The 20,097-nt window shown below is 33.9% G+C and overlaps 3 protein-coding genes across 6 annotated transcripts; 2 read left to right on the top strand and 1 right to left on the bottom strand.

Annotated features, from left to right (window-relative positions):
• Nucleotides 1-285: 285 nt before the first annotated feature.
• Nucleotides 286-3,793, bottom strand: LOC103482876 (50S ribosomal protein L11, chloroplastic). Its single transcript, XM_008439240.3, has 4 exons — nt 3,349-3,793; nt 3,066-3,238; nt 2,921-2,984; nt 286-610 (listed from the first exon to the last, which is right to left on the bottom strand). Exons 1-4 carry the CDS (start codon nt 3,605-3,607, stop codon nt 402-404), a joined length of 705 nt encoding a protein of 234 aa, XP_008437462.1. The 5' UTR covers nt 3,608-3,793; the 3' UTR covers nt 286-401.
• A 3,355-nt stretch (nt 3,794-7,148) lies between these two features.
• On the top strand, nt 7,149-13,379 carry LOC103482875 (beta-1,6-galactosyltransferase GALT31A). 4 transcript variants are annotated; one of them, XM_051089931.1, is made up of 12 exons: nt 7,173-7,618; nt 8,443-8,485; nt 8,824-8,927; nt 9,004-9,058; nt 9,211-9,422; nt 9,505-9,568; nt 9,676-9,748; nt 11,897-12,017; nt 12,139-12,226; nt 12,312-12,437; nt 12,667-12,776; nt 13,037-13,379. In XM_051089931.1, the coding sequence occupies exons 1-12, from the start codon at nt 7,546-7,548 to the stop codon at nt 13,183-13,185; spliced, it is 1,218 nt and encodes a 405-aa protein (XP_050945888.1). In that variant the 5' UTR covers nt 7,173-7,545; the 3' UTR covers nt 13,186-13,379. The 4 variants fall into 4 exon arrangements, with proteins under 4 accessions (XP_008437460.1, XP_050945888.1, XP_050945889.1 ...); XM_008439237.3 differs by having other exon boundaries at nt 7,177-7,618; nt 8,824-8,923; nt 9,000-9,058; XM_008439238.3 differs by lacking the exon at nt 8,443-8,485 and having other exon boundaries at nt 7,149-7,618; nt 8,824-8,923; nt 9,000-9,058.
• Nucleotides 13,380-16,823: 3,444 nt separating this feature from the next.
• On the top strand, nt 16,824-20,097 carry LOC103482874 (uncharacterized). Its single transcript, XM_008439236.3, has 6 exons — nt 16,824-17,786; nt 18,134-18,296; nt 18,470-18,646; nt 18,737-18,820; nt 19,052-19,133; nt 19,304-20,097. The coding sequence occupies exons 1-6, from the start codon at nt 17,452-17,454 to the stop codon at nt 19,744-19,746; spliced, it is 1,284 nt and encodes a 427-aa protein (XP_008437458.1). The 5' UTR covers nt 16,824-17,451; the 3' UTR covers nt 19,747-20,097.

Below are 20,097 nucleotides of genomic sequence, written 5' to 3'. Positions count from 1 at the left end.
TCAAGGAAACCCAAACAAAAAATAGACACAATTTCTTCTTTTCTATCGAATTAGTTATCTGACCTTTTTTTTTAAGAGATTTGGAATGTCAAATTACTTCAAAAGGTGATGCATCCTTTCCTTGGAATAGCATCACTCACTTTTCACTGCGTGTTTTAAGATTTTTTTTTTCTTAGGAGATTCGGTTCGTGAGAAAGTAGTGACTGCTGAGAACTAACATTTTGCAGAAGGCTCAAAATGGGATGCTCGAAGAAGAAAGTTAAGTGAGGTCAAGCATAAGAACCATATAGAAGTAGGAAGCTTGATTGTGGATTTGTAAATCTTTTTAAAAGTAAGGTACCTCGAATAGATTAAAGCATACAAAAAAAAAGTGAAAGAATAGAGGGATTGATCACAAATGACTACACAACTGCCTTCTGTTTAGGTTCAAGGACAGGAGGGTCAACCTCAATTCCCATATTGGCTGCTGTACCTGCTATGATTCTCATTGCAGATTCAATGGTCGTGCAATTCAAATCTGGTAACTTTTCTGCCGCAATCGCACGCAACTGTTCAATGGTTACCTTTCCCACCTTTTCTCCCTTTGGATCTTTTGATCCTTTTTCGACTCCTGCATGGACAAGTGTGGTGTAAATTGTCTATAGATGCCATTAACTGAATAGCATTTTTCAAAATGGAAGTTCTGTAATCATGTTTGCATATGATCAATTCACTCTCGTAATAAATTACCTGGATTGTATCATAAGAGAAAGTTCAAAAAATTAAAATGAAGTGACCATTTTTGCTCATTAGCTATTCATTACAAAATACAAATCTCTAGAATGACTCAGCTCCCTTCTAACTTGAAGTAGAGGATCATAGAGTACTAATAGGTATTGTGAATATTAATTAGATAGAGGTGGGGAGTTGGGGTTTTTAGGAGGGAGGTTCATTTTGGTGAGAATTGAGATTGTGTATCGCTGCGGGACTTGGTAGAGAGACATCCCTCACAAAAGGCTATTCGATTGGTACATTGTAATATCTTTTGTATGCTGTAGATTCAAGGCCTGAAATTAGAAGGAAACCTGAAAACATGTCCAAAAGCTACCACCAGCCTCCACGAGAGATGGGTAGTAAGCTGTAATTTGACGAAGAGGAGGTGGACAATATCCTCCTAATAGCACCCCAGAAGAAAACTTTGGTCCAATTAAGATAGGACATTTCCAGTAACAAAAAGCTTAGAGGCATTAGCATGTAAAGCAATAGACCAAAAGAGAGACTACCACAAAATATGCAACAAACTTTTTCTGGTACACTATCTTCACTACACTGTAGCCTAAAGATAGCTACTTCCAAAAGCTAACCTTATTAACATTCCAACTGGCAATCACAATCCTAGTTTTCCTAGGGATTTAGATTACTGGCTTGGCTGTGAAGAACTGGGAACTTCTATTGCATGATTGAGCTTGAATAAGAAGCTAAAGGAGACTACAGTATACTTAGCAGCAATAAACCACACGCCAATGTCATCTGCAGCTATGAGGTAAATAGAATGGCATTCCTCCTGTTACTGTTGCAATTGCAAATGCCAATTCTTCCATAGGCCATGAATCTCAAAGTTATGTTCCAATGAATAAGCCTTATGCATACCAATGAACTTCTATGAGGAATGCAACTAGGAATATTAAGGGAATATCAGTAATTAAATAGAGAGTTGGCTATATATGGAGTTTAGTTATAACTATAGGGAGTGAGGAAGAAGGGAGTTAGGCATTTGGTGAATGAATTAGGTTGGAAAGGATCTCAAGAAAGAGAGTGCAAGCACCTCAAATTACCTATTTCCATGGCAGTTTCTTTTTTATATTGCAATATATTCGCTCGGTATATTTTCTGTGGACACCTAACAACTTCTTGCTTTAGGCCCTCCAAAAGAAAAACTTTGGATTTGGCCCACAAAACTTTGGATTTGGCCCACCCTCCTTGCAACCATAGGGAAATATGAGGACTAAAAACAATAGGGATGTTTGGAAAACTGGAACGTAGTCAAGATTACTAGAAAACAATGGGTGTTGGGATGCATGAGGAGTCGAGGGCGAACCGAAAATGAGATTGTGAAGTATGAAAACGATGGAAAAGAGGGTTGAGTTAAAAACAGACAGAACAAAAAGAGTTTAGTACTACAAATTGAGTTCAAAGCACTCAATCTAAACATGAATTCTGAATTTCGTCACATTACAAACTCAACTCATTACGGGTCTCCGAGCAAACCCTAAATATTTGGCCAAATGAGATCATACAGCCCAGCTACCCTGACCTAGGGAGAGGCAACTAACTCGTGAAGAGTAGGACTTATTTGATTTTCCAATCTTGTCATGTGTTCTTCAACTAAAGGATGCAAAACACCACACTTCTAGAATTATAACTAATATCAAGGTAGTTCAAGGTTATTTCCCTCCTCGGACCTAAAGTTCATGCTTAGTAAAAACATTGATCTCTGCCACCACAATTTCATCCCACTCTAAGTTATTGTTTTTAAAACAATTTCACAGAGGAAAAGAAAATTATGATACCAGTGGCAAATTGTAAAGGAAAAAAATATTACTTTTCAAAATAAACCCGATATAGATCATTCTATACCTAGGAGTTCCTGCTATGAATCTAATTAGCAACTTATCAAGTAACTTCACAAATTTTCCTCTCCTGCCCACCCCTTTTAAACAAATGCGAAATAAACAGTTCTCATGAAGAAAAGGCCAGTTTCATATTAAATCAAAGAGAACAAAAAAGTTACACAGGGGAGGCCAAATGGGTTCGCAAAAAGGCATCCCAATTGGCACAAACAAGGGAAAGGGGAAAATTGTATAAAGCATATCAGCAGCTAAACGCACAAAATATAAAAATAGAACAGCCAAATGAGAATCAAGTACTTAAAAGGAAATACCAGCAGCCTTGAGGAGAAGAACCGAAGCAGGTGGAGTCTTCAACACGAAAGTAAAACTTTTATCCTGTACCAAATCTAACAATTAAGTCATTTGCCAAAGGAAAGCATAGCACAGGATTCACAGAGAAAGGAAAGACGAACCCACATCGTAAACAGTAATTTCAACTGGAATAACATAGCCGGCCTTATCGGCTGTCTTGGCATTGTAATCCTTACAGAAGGCCATAATATTAACACCCTTGGAACCGAGAGCAGGGCCTACAGGAGGAGCTGGGGTAGCCTTTCCAGCCTCCAAAGCAAGCTTTATCATCCCAATTACTGCAAACCCCCAAAAGCAAATTAGACAAAGTCGCAGCCCACTTAAGGATAATGTTGAAAGAAATTAAGGGTTTAACCAAAAAAAAAAAAAAGAAAGAAATTTTTTTTACCCTTCTTGGCTTTTCCACCAGGCTTGGCTTTAGGAGGGGCCATTGAAACAACACTGAGACGTCTCGGAGTGTGAGAGATAAGGGAGGAAGATTGGCCATTGGTGAGAAACCGAAGAGAGAAATTGAACTTTGAAGACAACCCAGAAGAGGATGAAGTAAGAAATGGAGAGGAAAGATGGTTGGAATTGGCAGAAATTTTGGAAGAAAATGAAGGAGAAAGAAGATGGTGTTGATGATAGGTGGAGAGGGAAGACGCCATAGATAAGCAAACCAAACACAAGAGAGCTCTCACAATTCTTTCCGGATAAACCCCGCAAATTAAATGAAATAAAGTTCTGTTTTTTAAGTTGGGTTTTTGCCGGGTGACGTTTTACAAATAGAGTCAGGACTTCACACGGTACGTCAAAACATGTCCAAATAGAGAGTAGCCCAACACACCACATAATCCATAGGACGTAATGGCTTCCAAAGCACTAACCACTTTAAACATTACATTTTTATTAATAATCTTAAACTTTTTAAAATAAAGTTAAAAAATAACTTGATAGATTATCAAGCAGTCCAATTTTGATACTTAAACTTTTTAAAGAAATATAATTGGATTAGGATATGGATGAATTGTATGACTTTACTAAATTGTTTTGTCTCCACCTTCGTCTACCTCATATCGTTTCACATCTGCCCTTCTCCAGCCATAGACGACCGCTTCACCTCTGCCCACTCATTAGCATTGACATTTACTCATATTTTATATGCTTTCCTCTGTCTTTGGCGTTCTTCGCTTTAACCTTTCACCAAACAAAAGCATATATAAGTTTAGCCACACCTCTCTTGTTTGCCCATCATTGCCAATGGTACATTCTTTGTCCTTTCCTTGATCACTAACAACAAACTCATCTCTCCAAACTTGGATTTTGTTGCGAAACAGTGGGATGAATTTCGGGGAAAATGATGAAGCTGAAGAAAGACGGATTTGTACGATAAATGGAGTGATCGGAGACGATGAGAGAGCTTTGTAATTATTGCTCTTCCATGTCTAACGTATGGAATGTTTGGATACGTGGATTGATGAGTTTCATATTAATTGTCATGTTTGTTTGTAGATCCTTGCTTTTGCTCGCCGGAGATGATAATGGGTTAATGCTTCCAATGACTGTCGGCTACTCGGTATATAATCAACTCTCTCTTTTCAATCTTATGTTTAATATGAATATAATCAACTTTACATTCTTAAAAAAAATAATAAATCATTAGAAAATTTATTTTATTAGACACCTAAGTTTGAAATTTAAATTAAAGTTTATTAATCACGAGTTTATTTATTATCATTTCGAAATTTAATTTTAACCACAAGAAACTTTGAATCAAGAAAAAGAAAAAAAAAAAAAAGAATCGTTTCATTAATTTATTTTGGTCTATATTAGTAGATGTTACTATTATATTATTGTGTGGATTTAATTTTAATGTAAACGTGAAAGTAATAATATAGTTGGAAAATATTGGTGAATCTACATCCATTTTTTATTATAATTAATGTTGTTTCTTATGATGGAGACTTAGGCTATCATATAAAAACTAAATTTGGAAAAAAAGAATTATTTAAAAGGAAATTGATATAAAGTTTGATTTCGAATCCTTTTAATCTATCATATTTTTCTACCCTAAAAAGAAAGAAAACAAATTACGTAAGTCCAAATATTTGTAATTTAATAATTTTTTTTAATGAAACAAAACTCAATAAAATTTTTGTTTGGTTGTAATAAAGTCTTGAATGTTTTCTCAAAACCAACTTTTAATTTCATAAGTTATATTTTTAAAAATTTGTCATGCAAATCATAAATTGGTATTTTACAAAATAAAATAACTAACGATTTAAACTTCATTACATCGGATTTTTCTATGAACCGTAAATTTTATTTATGTGCATTTATATTTATTAAAATCATAATCATAATTTTTATTTCTGTCTGAATTTAATGTTATCGTTTTATTGTTGGTCATATGTAGGTATGTGTGTATATATTTTACACTATTATTACATATAGAGTCAAATTGAAGGGTTAGTTGAGAAGATCAATCAATTAATGCATACGAGAAATAACATTACCTTTTTTTATTTTTTATTTTTTGTAAGAAAACAACTTAGGTGGCAAAAATTGGAAAACTTGATAATTTTAAAGAGAATTTATCAACCCAACCAAACAATCTATTAGGATCATTAGTATGGGGCAGTAAATAAGAGGGTGAGCGAGTTAATTAGTTTAGATTAGGTACTCTACACTTATTAATGACACAAATCGTCCTTCGGGAAATAATTGATATACAAGTTTCATATGCTTCAAATTTAGATGGGTAAAGATAATTAGTAATAAGTCTTTTTCTTATATTGCTTGAACTTTTAAATGTGGAACAATTATTCTTCTAATATTTTGTTAAAATCCGACATCGTCCTGTACCCAAAACTAGTATGAATAGTGTCTTGTTTTGACTATTGAAACAACGTAGAAAGTGGCTAATCTGACCGTTAAATATGTCATCTAATTTCACTTTTGAAAAATAGCACTTAATCTACCCTAACTAAGTAAAGTGCGTCCTTCAATGGCATTTAAAACCTTAATTATTTGTGAGCAAATTTAGATATTACAACCACACACGCATAAGACAACGACAAATAAAGATTTTCGATATTATATAACATGATAAAAGAAAATCAAAGACCTAGATGACATGTGATGATAATATTATTAGAAAACAAAACAATGTATTCGAATATTACACAGGCTCAACTACTAATGTACGATTTTGTTAGAACACACGAATCCTAAAAACTGATTTGATACTTCTACTATATTATCTTTCTCATTGTTACAATCTTATAATTGAAATAGCACATTTCTAAAGTAATAAACAAAAGTCAAACAATTAATAAGTTGAAGAATAAGAGGAAAGAACCGTTAAGAAAAATAGAGAAGTGTTGAATCATAAATTGAAGGATGAGATATTAACGGTCTTCATTCATACATTAACGATAAAAGTATCTTTTTTAAAACTTTATTCTTTCGTTAAAGGGTACCATTGGATTATTACTTTCAAAATACAAATTTGGATCTAACATTTTTTTTTAAAAAAGTATAATTTAATCTTTATTTTGCTATTACTTAGTTGGTTATGTAGAGTTAGGATGATGTCTCATACAAACAAACATAGGAAATTTAAGATATGAAGTGAAAATGACATATCATATATCACATAAATGAATAAATAAATAAAATAAAATAAAGAATAAGACTTTAATTTAAATATTTTTTGTTTTTAATTAGAAAAGGTTTTTGATTATCATATAGTTAAATTATCAAAGAAGGTATGGGGAACCTTGAAAAGTAAAATGAAATCCAAAACAAAGTCTTAGACATGTGTTGTGTAGAAAAGAACATACCCCATCCAGACTCAAAATAAAATTATTTTTTTAAAAAATAAAATAAAATTTCTCTCTCCTTTTCTTTTCTTTTCTTTTTTTAAAATTTTTCTTCTTTTCATTTGCATGTGCCCTAAACTTTATGTGTACCCTTAAACTTTAATCAAAACTTTATTTTTCTTTCATACTATGCCTGAATTAATACGAATAATTATCATTGTTTTCTTTTAAATTTTGAAATTTTAATTTTAATAAATATAGATTTGAAATAAAATTAGAAAAGGAAAAGAAAAGAAAAGAAAAAGACCCAAAATCAAAAGAGGTTTTTTTTTTTTTTTTTTTTACATCTGATGTTTGCTTCAGATACCGCTTGACAACCTTGACGGCTACGGGTAGGTGGGGCAGAACAGACCCAAGTCCAATTTTTTTTTTTATGAATATACTATTTTTTCACATTCCCGTGACCCAGGCGATTCAAACATACACACCCATAAACGAATTTCTAATCACATTCTTCTACCATTTGTATTCTGCCCATAACCTCTGAACAGAGCACACAACTCCGAAGCAAAATCCATTTTTTCAATTCCCTATGTTTTGAAGGCAATCACTATCCTCTTTCTCTTTTGGAGATGCTAATCCTCTTGCTTCTTCTTTGATGGGTTCAATTGGATTCTTCTGTTTGATGCTTTTAATCTCAAGATAATAGACTGGAGGCGTTTTGTTGAGCTTGGGAAGCTTCTGGGCTCTAATGGGTCTCACCAGACCTCATAAGCCCACTAATGGCTTCTCTCCCAGATGGGTTTTTCTGTTTTGCATTGCTAGTTTCTTCCTCGGTATTTTTGTTGTCGACAGGTACTTTTTTTTCTTTCTTTTTTGAGATCTTGTACTGAATGGGATGTTTTGCTGGTGATGGGGTGTTGGCATTTTGAATGAGGATAGTGGGTTGTGTTCTTGAGCTGTTCTTTTGAGAAATTTTGGCTGATCGGATGCAGAATATATAGAAGTGGAAGGGAAATTGTCCTTAGGCTGCATGGGTTTCTTTGATTTGTGAAAGCATTCTTTTGTTTCTTTTAGCATTTGGGACTTCCTGAAACTGGATCTTTTGGTGTTGGGTGTAGCAAATTTCTGGGTAATCGCGGAAGATTCCTGCTTCTGATTTCTTCTATAGGCTGTTGATTTTTTTTTTTTTTTTGGTGTAGGCAGCAGAAAGTTGTTAGAACTATTTCTTGTTTTGTCGTTGGCAAGAAAGTTTTATCTTTTAAACTTTCGTTTTTTGGTTAGATGGTGGTGCTCTCATGAGATCTATTACACAAAAAGCACAACATTTTGGATGGTTAGATTGTCAGTATCAAGTTCGAATTTTATTTACCGAGTCTGAAAACAGAGTACCAAAATTCTAAAGCTGGGATGGACGTTGATGTGCCTTTGTGAATCCAAATTCCATTCAACGACTTTGGATTTGAGTATTCATGGCTCTGACTTATTTTGGCAACAGTTCTATGGAAAAAATTCTAAGAAACTAGGTTAGAAGAGTTAGATTTGGGGAGGGACTTGAGTCAGTACTTCCGGAACTTTACAAGGATTATTTTCCTGTAAGCAGTGAAGCACGTAGATTTTTTAATCTGATAATGAGAAGAAATGCGTAAACATGGATAACTTTCATTTTTGCTTTGCAGACTTGAAACTTCCAAATATGGATTCACAGGGCAGATCTGCAATGTGGGTCCTTTTCTTTTCTTACTTTTGGGATTGTCTTAGACTCTTAGGTAATGCCTGTCTCCTTGATGTAATGAGTAAAGAAAGAGTGAGTTCCTTGCGCTCTGATAGTTACCTAGATTTCTTGTAAAGAAATGGAATTGTCCTTAGCAGCTGTTCCTTCTGAGCCTTGAATTTTTATCTATATTGAAATTATATTTATAGTATTGCACATATGGTTAATTGTTGTTAGAAAGGTTCATATTTTCAATATCTTCTCCGTGCCATGAAATTTTATCCACTTAGTTATGTAAGTTGGTAGATCGATTTATTATTATTATTTTTTAATTTTTGTCTTACAGGTTTTGGGCCGTGCCTGATCCAGTTCAAACAGATGAGGATGCATCTTTAGATAAAGTCCAATCAAAAACTTCTCACCCCATTGTTAATTGTGAGAAGAAGGCAAGTTAGAGTATATTGATGTTACAAATTTTCCATTACAGCAAGCAATATCTTGATGACTGTGTTCATACCACAGGAAGGTTCCTTTCAGGCTGATATTCTTTCTCAAGTATCACAAACCCACGATGTTATCATGTAAGTTTTAGTCTCTTGGCTGCATATGCACTATCGAAAAAATGTCTGTTCCCATGTAATCCTATCTCAAATGTAATGAGGCACAATAAGTTGTTGATAATGTCATATTATTATTCCTAAGTTTGAGGTATACCGCGACTTGAGTTTTTCAGGACATTAGACAAAACAATCTCATCATTGGAGGTGCAGCTAGCTGCAGCTAGAGCCTCTAAAGCGGATAACGATGAAGGATCTCCTATGGTTACAGAACCCGGAGCCAAGATTTTGAAGGAGCGACCAAAGGTTTTCTTTGTTATGGGAATCATTACGGCTTTCAGCAGTAGAAAGCGAAGAGACTCCATTAGAGAAACATGGATGCCTCAAGGTTCAATCATTACGGCTTTCAACTGTTTCTGATCTTGAACCATCAAACTTGTTCCTTACGACAAGTGTTATATTTAATTTAGGTGAAGAACTAAGGAAGCTGGAGGTGGAGAAGGGAATTATAATACGCTTTGTCATTGGACATAGGTAGAGTTTTTATGAACGCATGCATTGAGCTTAATGATGAAGCTTCTTTATTGCAAAATCTCATGCTTCATAGTTCCATAGTTAATTTAGCATGCTATGGTTCTCAGTGCAACTCCTGGTGGGGTGTTGGATCGTGCTGTTGATGCAGAGGAGGCACAGCATAAGGATTTTCTAAGACTGGTATGTAACTATTAATATTTGTGATTCAAATAGGGCATAGGTGCATTTAACAAATGTGAGGAGAGGGAAGAGAGAATTATTTACTGTTGTTGGCAACTGGTGAGGCTCTTGTGGGTGTTAGGTTGGTTGGCTTAATTAATCTGCATTTTGTTAGGTACAGTTATTAACTGATATTAAATAATAAAAATAAGCTATGGAATTATAATGTAATTGAAGAAGGGGAGAGTCTAATCCTCTTGAATGCTTGCAAAGATTTGTACATTTTACCTCTTCTAATTCTAATTTTTGGCTATTCTCGACTTTTATCAACTTTGGTATAAGAGAAAATCATTTCTAGCAATGCCAAAAGGGAAGAAGAAGAACATGGAAGAGCTAATTGGTTCTGTTGAGGGGTTACTGGAAGCTGTATTGCATGAAATGAGGAAGGGATTTATGCAAGGGAACTCCATAAGATCCCAAGCGAAGAGAACATTGGGGTGCTCCTTGTAAATTCTTAAAAGAAATGGGAGAAGTGAGAGCACTAGCGGTATTCTTGATAACTAACCTCCAACTTCTCAATTTTATGGGAAGGACAAAGTTGTACCGCAAGAAGTAGAAAGTTGCAGATGTAAAGCTGGAAGCATAACAGAGAACATAACTTTGAAGTCCATCAAATGATATTTACGATAGGTTTTTTAGTCAAATGTAATTTTATTCCTCAAAACCCTTGAAGACAAGCTAACATCCCAATGTTGGTCGCAGGAGAATATGTGTGGATGGTTAAACTAGTACGAGCAGAGGGTGTTTCGTGTTTGTAATTGGGCCATGCTCTTGCTCATATTAAGAATAGCTGAGACTTCCTACCCTTGCACCTGGGGTGCAATGGCCACGAAGAAACCTTGTGAATTATGTAGGTTTAACCTGGGGCATAGTACGATAGTGTTTTGTGGGGAACACTGGGCATGGTAACTATGTTGGCAACACTGAACAAGGGACATTCTTAATAGTTTGGTTTTGCATGCATGCAAATTACGCAACTAAAGTGAAATACAACCAACTTGAGCAATTTGCATTGTATTTATACACATGCACGACTACTACCTATGTGAATTTGGACTATGCAAATGTTTTTAGGGTATCCTTAGATGCAGATACAGAAGGACGAGGTCTAGCAATTGTTTGAAGAGATGTTAGTAACAGACATCATTGGACCAAGTCACACATTCCTTTCTCTAGTCTAGTATTTATAGTCAATGAAAGTATCGTAGTTTTCCATTCTGAGCATAGAACAAATTGCTGATTCCTCCTCCCGATATCAATCTGAAATTTGATTTTGCAAGCAATCTGCAGTTTCAGAGGAAGGTTTTTTACATTCATTTTTCATTTTTAATGGTATGGTAGTTCAAGGTTTTTTTTTTTTTTTTTTTTTGAGCTATGGAGCTTTAGAGTAGATAATCTCCTCAATTCCCAATATGTGTTATAGATTAGCTATATAATTATGCACAATCCTTGAATTATATGGAGATTGGGGCAAGGGTGTAACACCCCAGACTTGTGAGGGCCACTACAAGATTTTTTGTAACACCATTCAATTATCCATAAACTAATAAGCACTAATGAATAAACTCTTCAGGAATCTAGTAATACCTAACTTCTGTGATTTCTTTCTGGACACTTGTACAATGCTTGATAAAGCCATGAACCATCCATTCTGTTTTTAAGACATCTATTCCCATCATCATTACCTCCATAGTTGAGGAAAGCTCCATTTCCCAGCTTGTGGGTGGGTGGGTGGGGGGTGGAGGATTTGAGGGGAAGTGCACTCTTGGAGCTCAATTTTCTAATTATTTTAATCTCATTGTCAAATGTTCTCCAACTCCCCTTAACCAGAGCTTTCAACCACCACATGTCGACTATGATGTGCCAGCTGGTCTTATACTTGATCTAACACTAACACATAACTAATTGTTGTTTCAAGGCGTTGCTATACTCAAAACTAAAGTAGTTGATATGTACTTTCTTTTCTTCCATCAGCACAAATTAGCTTAGTAAATTCCCATGCATTTTAACCTATCATTTTACTTTGGTTTATGCATATTGTGTAATTACTATTCGAAATAACACACTCGTCGTTAAATGTACCTCTAAACTGTGATTGTTTTCTTACAGAACCACGTAGAAGGATATCATGAATTATCCTCAAAAACCCAAATATACTTCTCAACAGCAGTTGCTAAGTGGGATGCAGATTTCTTTATCAAAGTAGATGATGATGTTCACATAAATCTTGGTTAGCGTTCTTACATTCTTGGATTATTGACTCTACACCTTTGAGAGGGCATGTTTGTGTTTATGTTGGAGGTGGAATGTTGAGATTGCCCTCCATAACTAAACTGATTGAGAATTCACAGGTATGGTAGGCTCTACTTTGGCCCGTCATAGATCAAAACCACGCGTTTATATTGGTTGCATGAAGTCGGGCCCAGTTCTTGCTCAATCGTAAGAAAATTAAATACTTTATACTTGAGAATGTTAGTTCCGAGGAATGTTGCATCAAATATGAAACACCATAAATTCTTTGCAGAGGGGTAAAGTACCATGAACCTGAATACTGGAAATTTGGTGAGGAAGGCAACAAGTATTTTAGACATGCAACTGGCCAAATTTATGCCATTTCCAAAGATTTGGCTACCTACATTTCAGTTAATAGGTAAGTCCTTTCAGACACTAGGCCCTGTTTATTAACCTAAATTAGGCTTGTTTTTTCATAATTTGTTTACTTTAGTTTTCATCTTTCCTATGTAAAAATTTGACAAAACCAAGAGACCAAGAGGTGAAAGTAGTTCCTACAAGTTTATTGTTCACAAACCGAAAAGTTATCAAACGTAACCTTAACAATAATGTGGCTGACTTACAAGAAGAATTTTCTTTTACTATAGGCCTATACTACATAAATATGCAAATGAAGATGTTTCCCTGGGTTCATGGTTCATTGGACTAGATGTGGAACACATTGATGATAGGAGCCTTTGCTGTGGCACTCCACTTGGTAAGATAACAACTATCCCCTTCCCTTACTTGATTTTGTTTCAAAGTTCTACCTCATCTTGTCAAAATATGTTTCGCCGATCCAAAAATCTAACCCCATGGAAGAGATATCTTGATTCAATTTCTGATAATACTACATTTCATTTCATCGAAACTAACCAAATGCAAAAACATTTTGTTGAATTGTTTCGACGGTTACAAAATGTAGAAGAATATTGCTAGTTAATGAAATTGATTTGTTTAAAACTGTGGATGTTGTAGATTGTGAGTGGAAGGCTCAAGCTGGGAATCCATGCGCAGCTTCATTTGATTGGAGTTGTAGTGGGATTTGCAAATCAGTAGAGAGAATGGAGGAAGTTCATCAGAGGTGTGGGGAAGGTGATGAAGCTATTTGGCACACTAGTTTTTAGAAAAATCCTTTGCATTTGATATCTTTATTTTTGTCACTGTATATTTGTAGATTATCTGTTTGTATTATCAAGTTATCAACCCACACTAATGTTCACAAACCAACCCCATCTGCCCAATGTTTTGCTTATTTTTCATTATTACAAGGCAGTGGCTGTTGATTAATTTAATTAATGGGTTTCATCTGTTGAGGAAATAGAGGACTTCCTGTTCTTCTTTTTCAAATTTAGTTGAAGTTTGGTATTGAGATCAAAGCTTAATTGTGATAATGATTTGAGTTTGGGTAATGTTTAAAATGTTGAAGGTGGGAAAGCCACAAAAAGGGTAGAAGGTGGAAGATGAAAGGAAAGTGTGATTTTTGATTGGCAAATCTTTGACCAAAATTTGTGAGATTGGATTGATGTGTATGCTCCTTCGAAAGTGAGGAACATTTATGGCATGTGACCATCTCTGTTCATTTATTTCTCTCATCCCACATTGTTTTTTTTTCTTTTCATGTAATTTTTCAAATTGAATTCATGAAATAAGTTGGTTTGAGAGACAGATTACAGAAATCTGATTATAAATATATGGTTTTGATAACAATCCATTGTTATTTGACACAAAAATCAATCCATTATAGTTATGGAAACTCTATTTTAGATCTCTGTCAATCACTTACTGATCTTTTTCTAAGAGTAAGCACTTGAAAAGACATATTAACCACACGAATCGTATCGACCACATGAATCGTAGTACCATGTAGGCCCCAAACAAAGAGGTACGCAATGCAATGGGTAACTGATACAATGTGATTGTGGACCATTAGTTTTGGTTAAAAGACAGAAAAAAACGTTTAAAAAGCTCACAAATAGTGGACGGTAGTACATTTTTTCTTTTGTGGATTGTGGCTTTTTCTTGTTTTGGTTTCTTTGAGTTCATTATTTTGACAAATGAATGTAAACAATCATTTTATTTGAAGTGGTTTCATAACCCTACTTTCATAAAGTTCTTGGAGTGGTTTCATTACTTATATGAAATTGTGACTTTGGTTGTTATCTTTATTAATATTGGAAATATGTTACAATGAGAATTGTACTTTTCAGCTTTTCTTAATCTTCTTTAATTGAATAATTAATTGGGTTTTAGAAATTTATACCTATGAATATCGATTAAAAAAAGGTCACTAAGTATTAAGAGCATAGGACTATCTATTCGGAGTAAAATGGAAGCTAACAAGTCTTTCCATCTTTTTTACCTTCTACATAACGATGAGCAACAAAATTACACGAACATCTTTTTTATGGTAAAGAAAATTGATGGTTACTACGAAATTATTATACTCAATTCTTCTCTACCTAATTCGGTCAATTTTCACTTAGCTATTTGTTCTTCATATTTTCATAAGCTTTTTTGTAATTCAATTGAAAAAAAATATATATATTCTTAATGATCTATTGAACCTAAAATTTCAAATTCCAAATTTCAAAACAAGTAAAATTAAAAGTTAAAAAGAGTTTTATTAGATAGATTTTAAATTTACGCATTCAGAGCTAAAACTTCATAACCATTCCATATATTGAAAATTAACATAAGTCGTTCTTTCTCATTTTTTACTATAATTTACATTTTTTTTTTGTTTCTCTAAATGCAATGGTTGAATTATTAGCCAAATTTCAAGTTCAAAGACAATTTTTTCAGAAGTTACTTTTTTCAAAATTTGACTTGATTTTTTAAACAACGGATAAAAAAAAAAGTTAGAAATGAAAGCAGTGTTTATAAGCTTAATTTAAAAAAAAAGCACAAAATGATTATGAAACGAAACCTAAATTTGTATATAAAATATTGAATAACATATAGTTTCGTGTCGATTATTCTTTCCTTGTAGCCACAATATATATTGTGTGATGGAAAAAGGTACGAAAGTGACCAAAGTTCACAACTTTGAATTTCTTTCTTAATTGTTTTTTAAGGTGAAGGTTAATTGTGGTTTGAAACCACAAAACAATTTGTGGAAAGATTTCCATTTCATCTCTTGAATATTGACCAATTGAAGAAAAACACAAAATCAAAGTTTTTACTTTTTCTTTGAACTAATTAAGCTATGTTTAAGTTTACAAATCCCAAGATTTTCAATTGTATTATTAAAGACAACATCTACGTAGGTATGATATATATAGAATTTGCAAGAGATAATAATTGACCCATAGCTCTCTCCTATCTTCATTAATATATAAACTATGGTTACAATATAAATTATTTGTAAGAAGATAACACAACTAATTTTTTTTTTAATTAAGGTAAGATATTAATAATTCATTCCAAGATAGAACATTTGAATTATTTAAAAGAAAGCATCTAAGTTAGAATTCTACTTTCTAATTGATAAAGCTTTTCAAAGCAATTTTGGCAATATCTTTTCACCTCTCAAATTATTATTTCTTAAAATTCTTACACTCACAATTTTGGATCTCTTAAGTACACACATGTGTTTTTCATGCTTGAAAAATGAAAAGGATTAAGAAAAATAATGGTAAAGAGTTATTATTGGTTGTGATAATCAAATCAATCAATGTTGGTGTTCAAAAGAATGATGAAGACTAAGTCTAATTAGTATTTAATTACAAAAATTAATTATAATCCAATATGAGCTTAACATTATTAATTCCACCAACAAACTTCAATATTTTTTTTAATATGTTTCATAGGTCAAAGTTGTTGGTTCTCAACATCACTATTTCTTTTTGTATTAATTAATAATTTCAAACCCTTTATACCATCATGACCTTCAAGGGAATGCAGCCTTATTAAAGAAACAAAATTATGTTTATACCATTGTCAAACTTTATATACTTACCATATTATAACAAAAGAAAAAAAATATTATTTTGTTTTTTTATGTCTTTGTAAATATATAGATTTTAGAATAAACTAGTTTGAAATCAAGGTAAAATTTGACTTTGAATGAGTTACAAAGAATTGATCTTTGTAGACTAATAATAGGGCTTTTGGGAAGAAAAAAAACAAAAATTTTAGGATTAAAAAAAGATGTTGATAAAGAAAATTATTAATTAAGAAAAATAAAATTTACAAATAGATATCTTACATTTTATTAAAATATAACTTTACTAGTTATGTCTACTTAACTACTATGCTTTGCTTTCATCATCAAATATATGACTTATCTATAGTTTAAACAAACTTGTATCAACATCAAGTGATATCTTTATCATAAAAATGGTGTTATCTTAAGCTTGGCTTGTCTCGTGATATAAACTTTTGATTAATTCAGTGATGAGAGTTTCGAAGCATATGTGATTAAGTAGATAGTTCAAGTAAAATTCGATGGATAAAATTGATTACTTAACTAAAAGTTTTTAAACTTATCCATTAGTAACGATTCAAGCTACATAAGAACCGTTCAACTATATCATCTAATAGATTTAGATTTATCCATATCGAAAAGAAAAATATGCTAATTTTAAGAAAGAGAGAGAATTCAACTTTCAATTTTAGAAAGAAAATAATACACCTTCTTTATCCAATCCAACAAAAATCCTCTCTTTATTAATCAAAAAAAAAAAAATCGTAACTTTGTTAATCCACAAAAAACACACACTAATATAATAGGACTCATGAAATTTTTAGTCAAAAATTTAGGAGAGTTGAAAAACGAGGAAGAAGATGAAGAAAGTAATAAGTTTCAAAACGTGAAAAATACAAACGCGGTGACGAAAACACGATCAATCACTATCTTGGGAATTGGAATAGCCATTTTAATGGCGATTTAGAGAGCGACCGACCATACCCATCTGGCTTTTCAGCCTAAGTTCGGCCAAAATCCTTCGTCCCTTTAACTCTTTTTTTCATTTTCTATATTTAAGCAAGGAGATTGAGAGATATTTAGAGTTGATTTGTTTTTGGTTTTTGCCCCCAAACTTTGCTCTATAACCATAAAAATTTATCTGGTCCTTACAAGGGCGCGCGTCTTCTTTTCACCGCTTATCTCTGGATTCTTATCCATTTTCTGATTTTCTGTTGCGACTTTGAAGAATCTAGGAGGGAAAAACGGGGATAAAATTATATCCGAATCCCGGTATTCTTTGATCCCTTTCCGTTTCTTACTCCGTTTCTCAGTTGGTTTGATTCTCTTGGTTCCTTTCGATTCTGTTCTTTCTTTTTTTTTTCCTTGTTTGCTCTGAAACCCATTTACCCAAATTTGTTTTTCTTTCGTATCCATTCGCTATTTGGCTTTGTGGGGTCATTTCGTTTTCTTGATTTTGAGGGCTATGGCGGTGGATTCGTACGTTTTGGAAACGGCGGAGGCTTCCACTGCCTACGATTTAGTGTTTAAGGTTTTAATGTTTGTTGCTCGTTTGTGGGTGGGGATTATTGTGGGGGTGTTGGTGGGATGGATTTGGAAACCTAAATGGGCTAATTCTGGAAGAGTTTTGTTCAATTCTTCAAAGTTGAAGAATAATTTGCCGTCGTCGTCTTGCTTCGTGGGATCAATTTCTAGATTGAATTCTTTGAAAATTCAGCTACCCAGATGCTTGAATTTGACGTCAAATTGTGGAGATGAAAAAGAAGTTCTAGCTGACTCACCAACCCCTTCCATTTCCAGGTTTGTTGCTTTTAATTGCATCAAGAACAAATAACAAAACTCGATTTTGAAGTTCATTCTGTGATTCTGTGTTTGATTTAAACGTCTAGGTTTCCCATTGGCAATTGTTGTTTGTAGCATTGAACTTGAAATGTAAGATATTAAATTATGAGGTATTTCGTTTCTTTAGACTCATGTCTATTACCATAATTTTGGAAATTATTAGGAAACTAGTTGAGCGTGTATTAGTTTTAATTGAAATGGTCGAAAGGTATAGGCTTGTTTCAATGCTGGAGTTTATTGCAAAGTTTAAGCTGATAGGTTATGATATGGTATATTTAATCGCTGATACATATCCGTAACCACAGTTCATCCAAACTAGAAGGCGAAAAAATAGCCCGGTTAACGGAGGAGGATTTAAAGAATTTATATAGGCTTGTTGAGGAGAAAGATGGAGGCCCTTCATGGATTCAAATGATGGATCGTTCTACTGCTACCATGAGCTATCAAGCATGGCGGAGAGACCCCCAGGTTGCGATCTAGCTATCCATTACATTACTTTATTCCCTTGTTTTATTGCCCTTTTCGGTTTGTAACTAATTTTCCATAATGATTAGTGAAAACTTTCAGAATCTTAGATGAAGACAACTGTGTCGAGTTTTTTCTAATGAATATGAAGTGTTATTTTTTGTGTTTTTTGCCAGACGGGGCCTCCGCAATATCGAAGTCGAACGGTTTTTGAGGATGCAACCCCTCAGATGGTAAGAGACTTCTTTTGGGATGATGAATTCAGAATGAAATGGGATGACATGCTTATAAGTGCTCAAACTTTGGAGGATTGTTCTGCCACAGGAACCATGGCTGTCCGCTGGGTGCGCAAGGTGAGTGAAGTTTGTTTCTTTCACTCATGTTTGTTCTCAAAATTCTAGTCTTGTTTGCATTCTTTTCTCATTGATTTGTTGTTACTGCAGTTCCCATTCTTCTGTAGTGACCGAGAATATGTGATTGGAAGAAGAATCTGGGAATCAGGACAGTCCTATTATTGTGTGACGAAGGTAAGACATACTATGCTGGTGTACCTACCTCTCCATTTCGTCTTTTCTTCTGTTTCTGTTCTCATTCATTCATGGAAGTCTTGTTGAAGTTGGGTCTTTTTAAATAGACATAGCTGCACGCATGCTTTTGCAGGTTAAATTGTGATTAGTTTTCAATTATGCAGAAACACTTGCACGTTTAAAACTCGATTTTCCTGAAATAATAGTTTTTCTTGGTATATCTTGATTCAGGGCGTACCTTGTTCCTCAATACCTAGACAGAATAAGCCAAAACGTGTTGACCTTTACTATTCAAGTTGGTGCATCCGTGCAGGTAGCTTTCTGATATTTTAATGTGTAGGTTTAAGTATTCTTGTTTATTTTAATGTGTTGGACATTTCCTTGCCGAAAATTCTAATTTATTGAGTGATCTTCTAGTTTTAAGTAGCTTTCTGATATAAAATTGCAACTAAGTACCTCTTGCTCTGCTAAAAAATGGAACAGTTGAATCGAGAAAAGGGAACGGCCAGATGACTGCGTGTGAGGTGTTATTATTTCACCACGAAGACATGGGTATTCCATGGGAAATTGCAAAGCTCGGAGTCAGGCAAGGGATGTGGGGAGCCGTCAAGAAGATTGACCCTGCTTTACGTGCATATCAAAAGCACAGGGCAACCGAAGCCCCACTTTCAAACAGTGCTCTGATGGCTAATATCAACACAAAAATCAGTATTGACTATTTGAGATGCTCAGAAGATGCATCTGATGATTCCTCAGACAACAAAACCTTAGAAGAGCCCTTGGAAAAACCAGCAAGGAAGAACTTGTCTAAGCTTCTTATCGTCGGTGGAGCTATCGCCCTTGCTTGCAGCCTCGATCACGGCCTCTTAACAAAAGCAGTTGTATTCGGTGTTGCCCGTAGATTTTCAAACATCGGAAAGAGATGATCATCACCGCAACAAATCTCGTAATCAGCTTCAGTTTAGCATTGGTTTCTTGACACATATATGAACACCCCTTTGAAGAAAGCTTTGAAGGTGGTAAAATTTTTAATTTTTCCCTCTTGAGTTTGTAAAAAAAGAAGCTTTAGAATTGGGGAAGAAGAGAAAAGGGTTAAAAGGATTAAAAAAAGAAAAAAAGAAAAAAAAAAAAAGAATTAGGCCTCATGAATATTATTGTATGGTTGTATTTTTCTTTTTCTCATCTCATCTTCCTGTTATTTTGAGATGTGATGGTGATGTGTTTGTAGAATAAATAGGGGAAAGTAAGAAGCAATGTTGGGTTGCTATTTTATTAAA

This window comes from Cucumis melo, chromosome 9 (genome assembly GCF_025177605.1).
Source record: "Cucumis melo cultivar AY chromosome 9, USDA_Cmelo_AY_1.0, whole genome shotgun sequence".
Lineage (NCBI taxonomy): Eukaryota > Viridiplantae > Streptophyta > Magnoliopsida > Cucurbitales > Cucurbitaceae > Cucumis > Cucumis melo.
The sequence above is the reverse complement of the archived record's forward strand: the minus strand, read 5'-3'. Positions and strand labels throughout refer to the sequence as shown.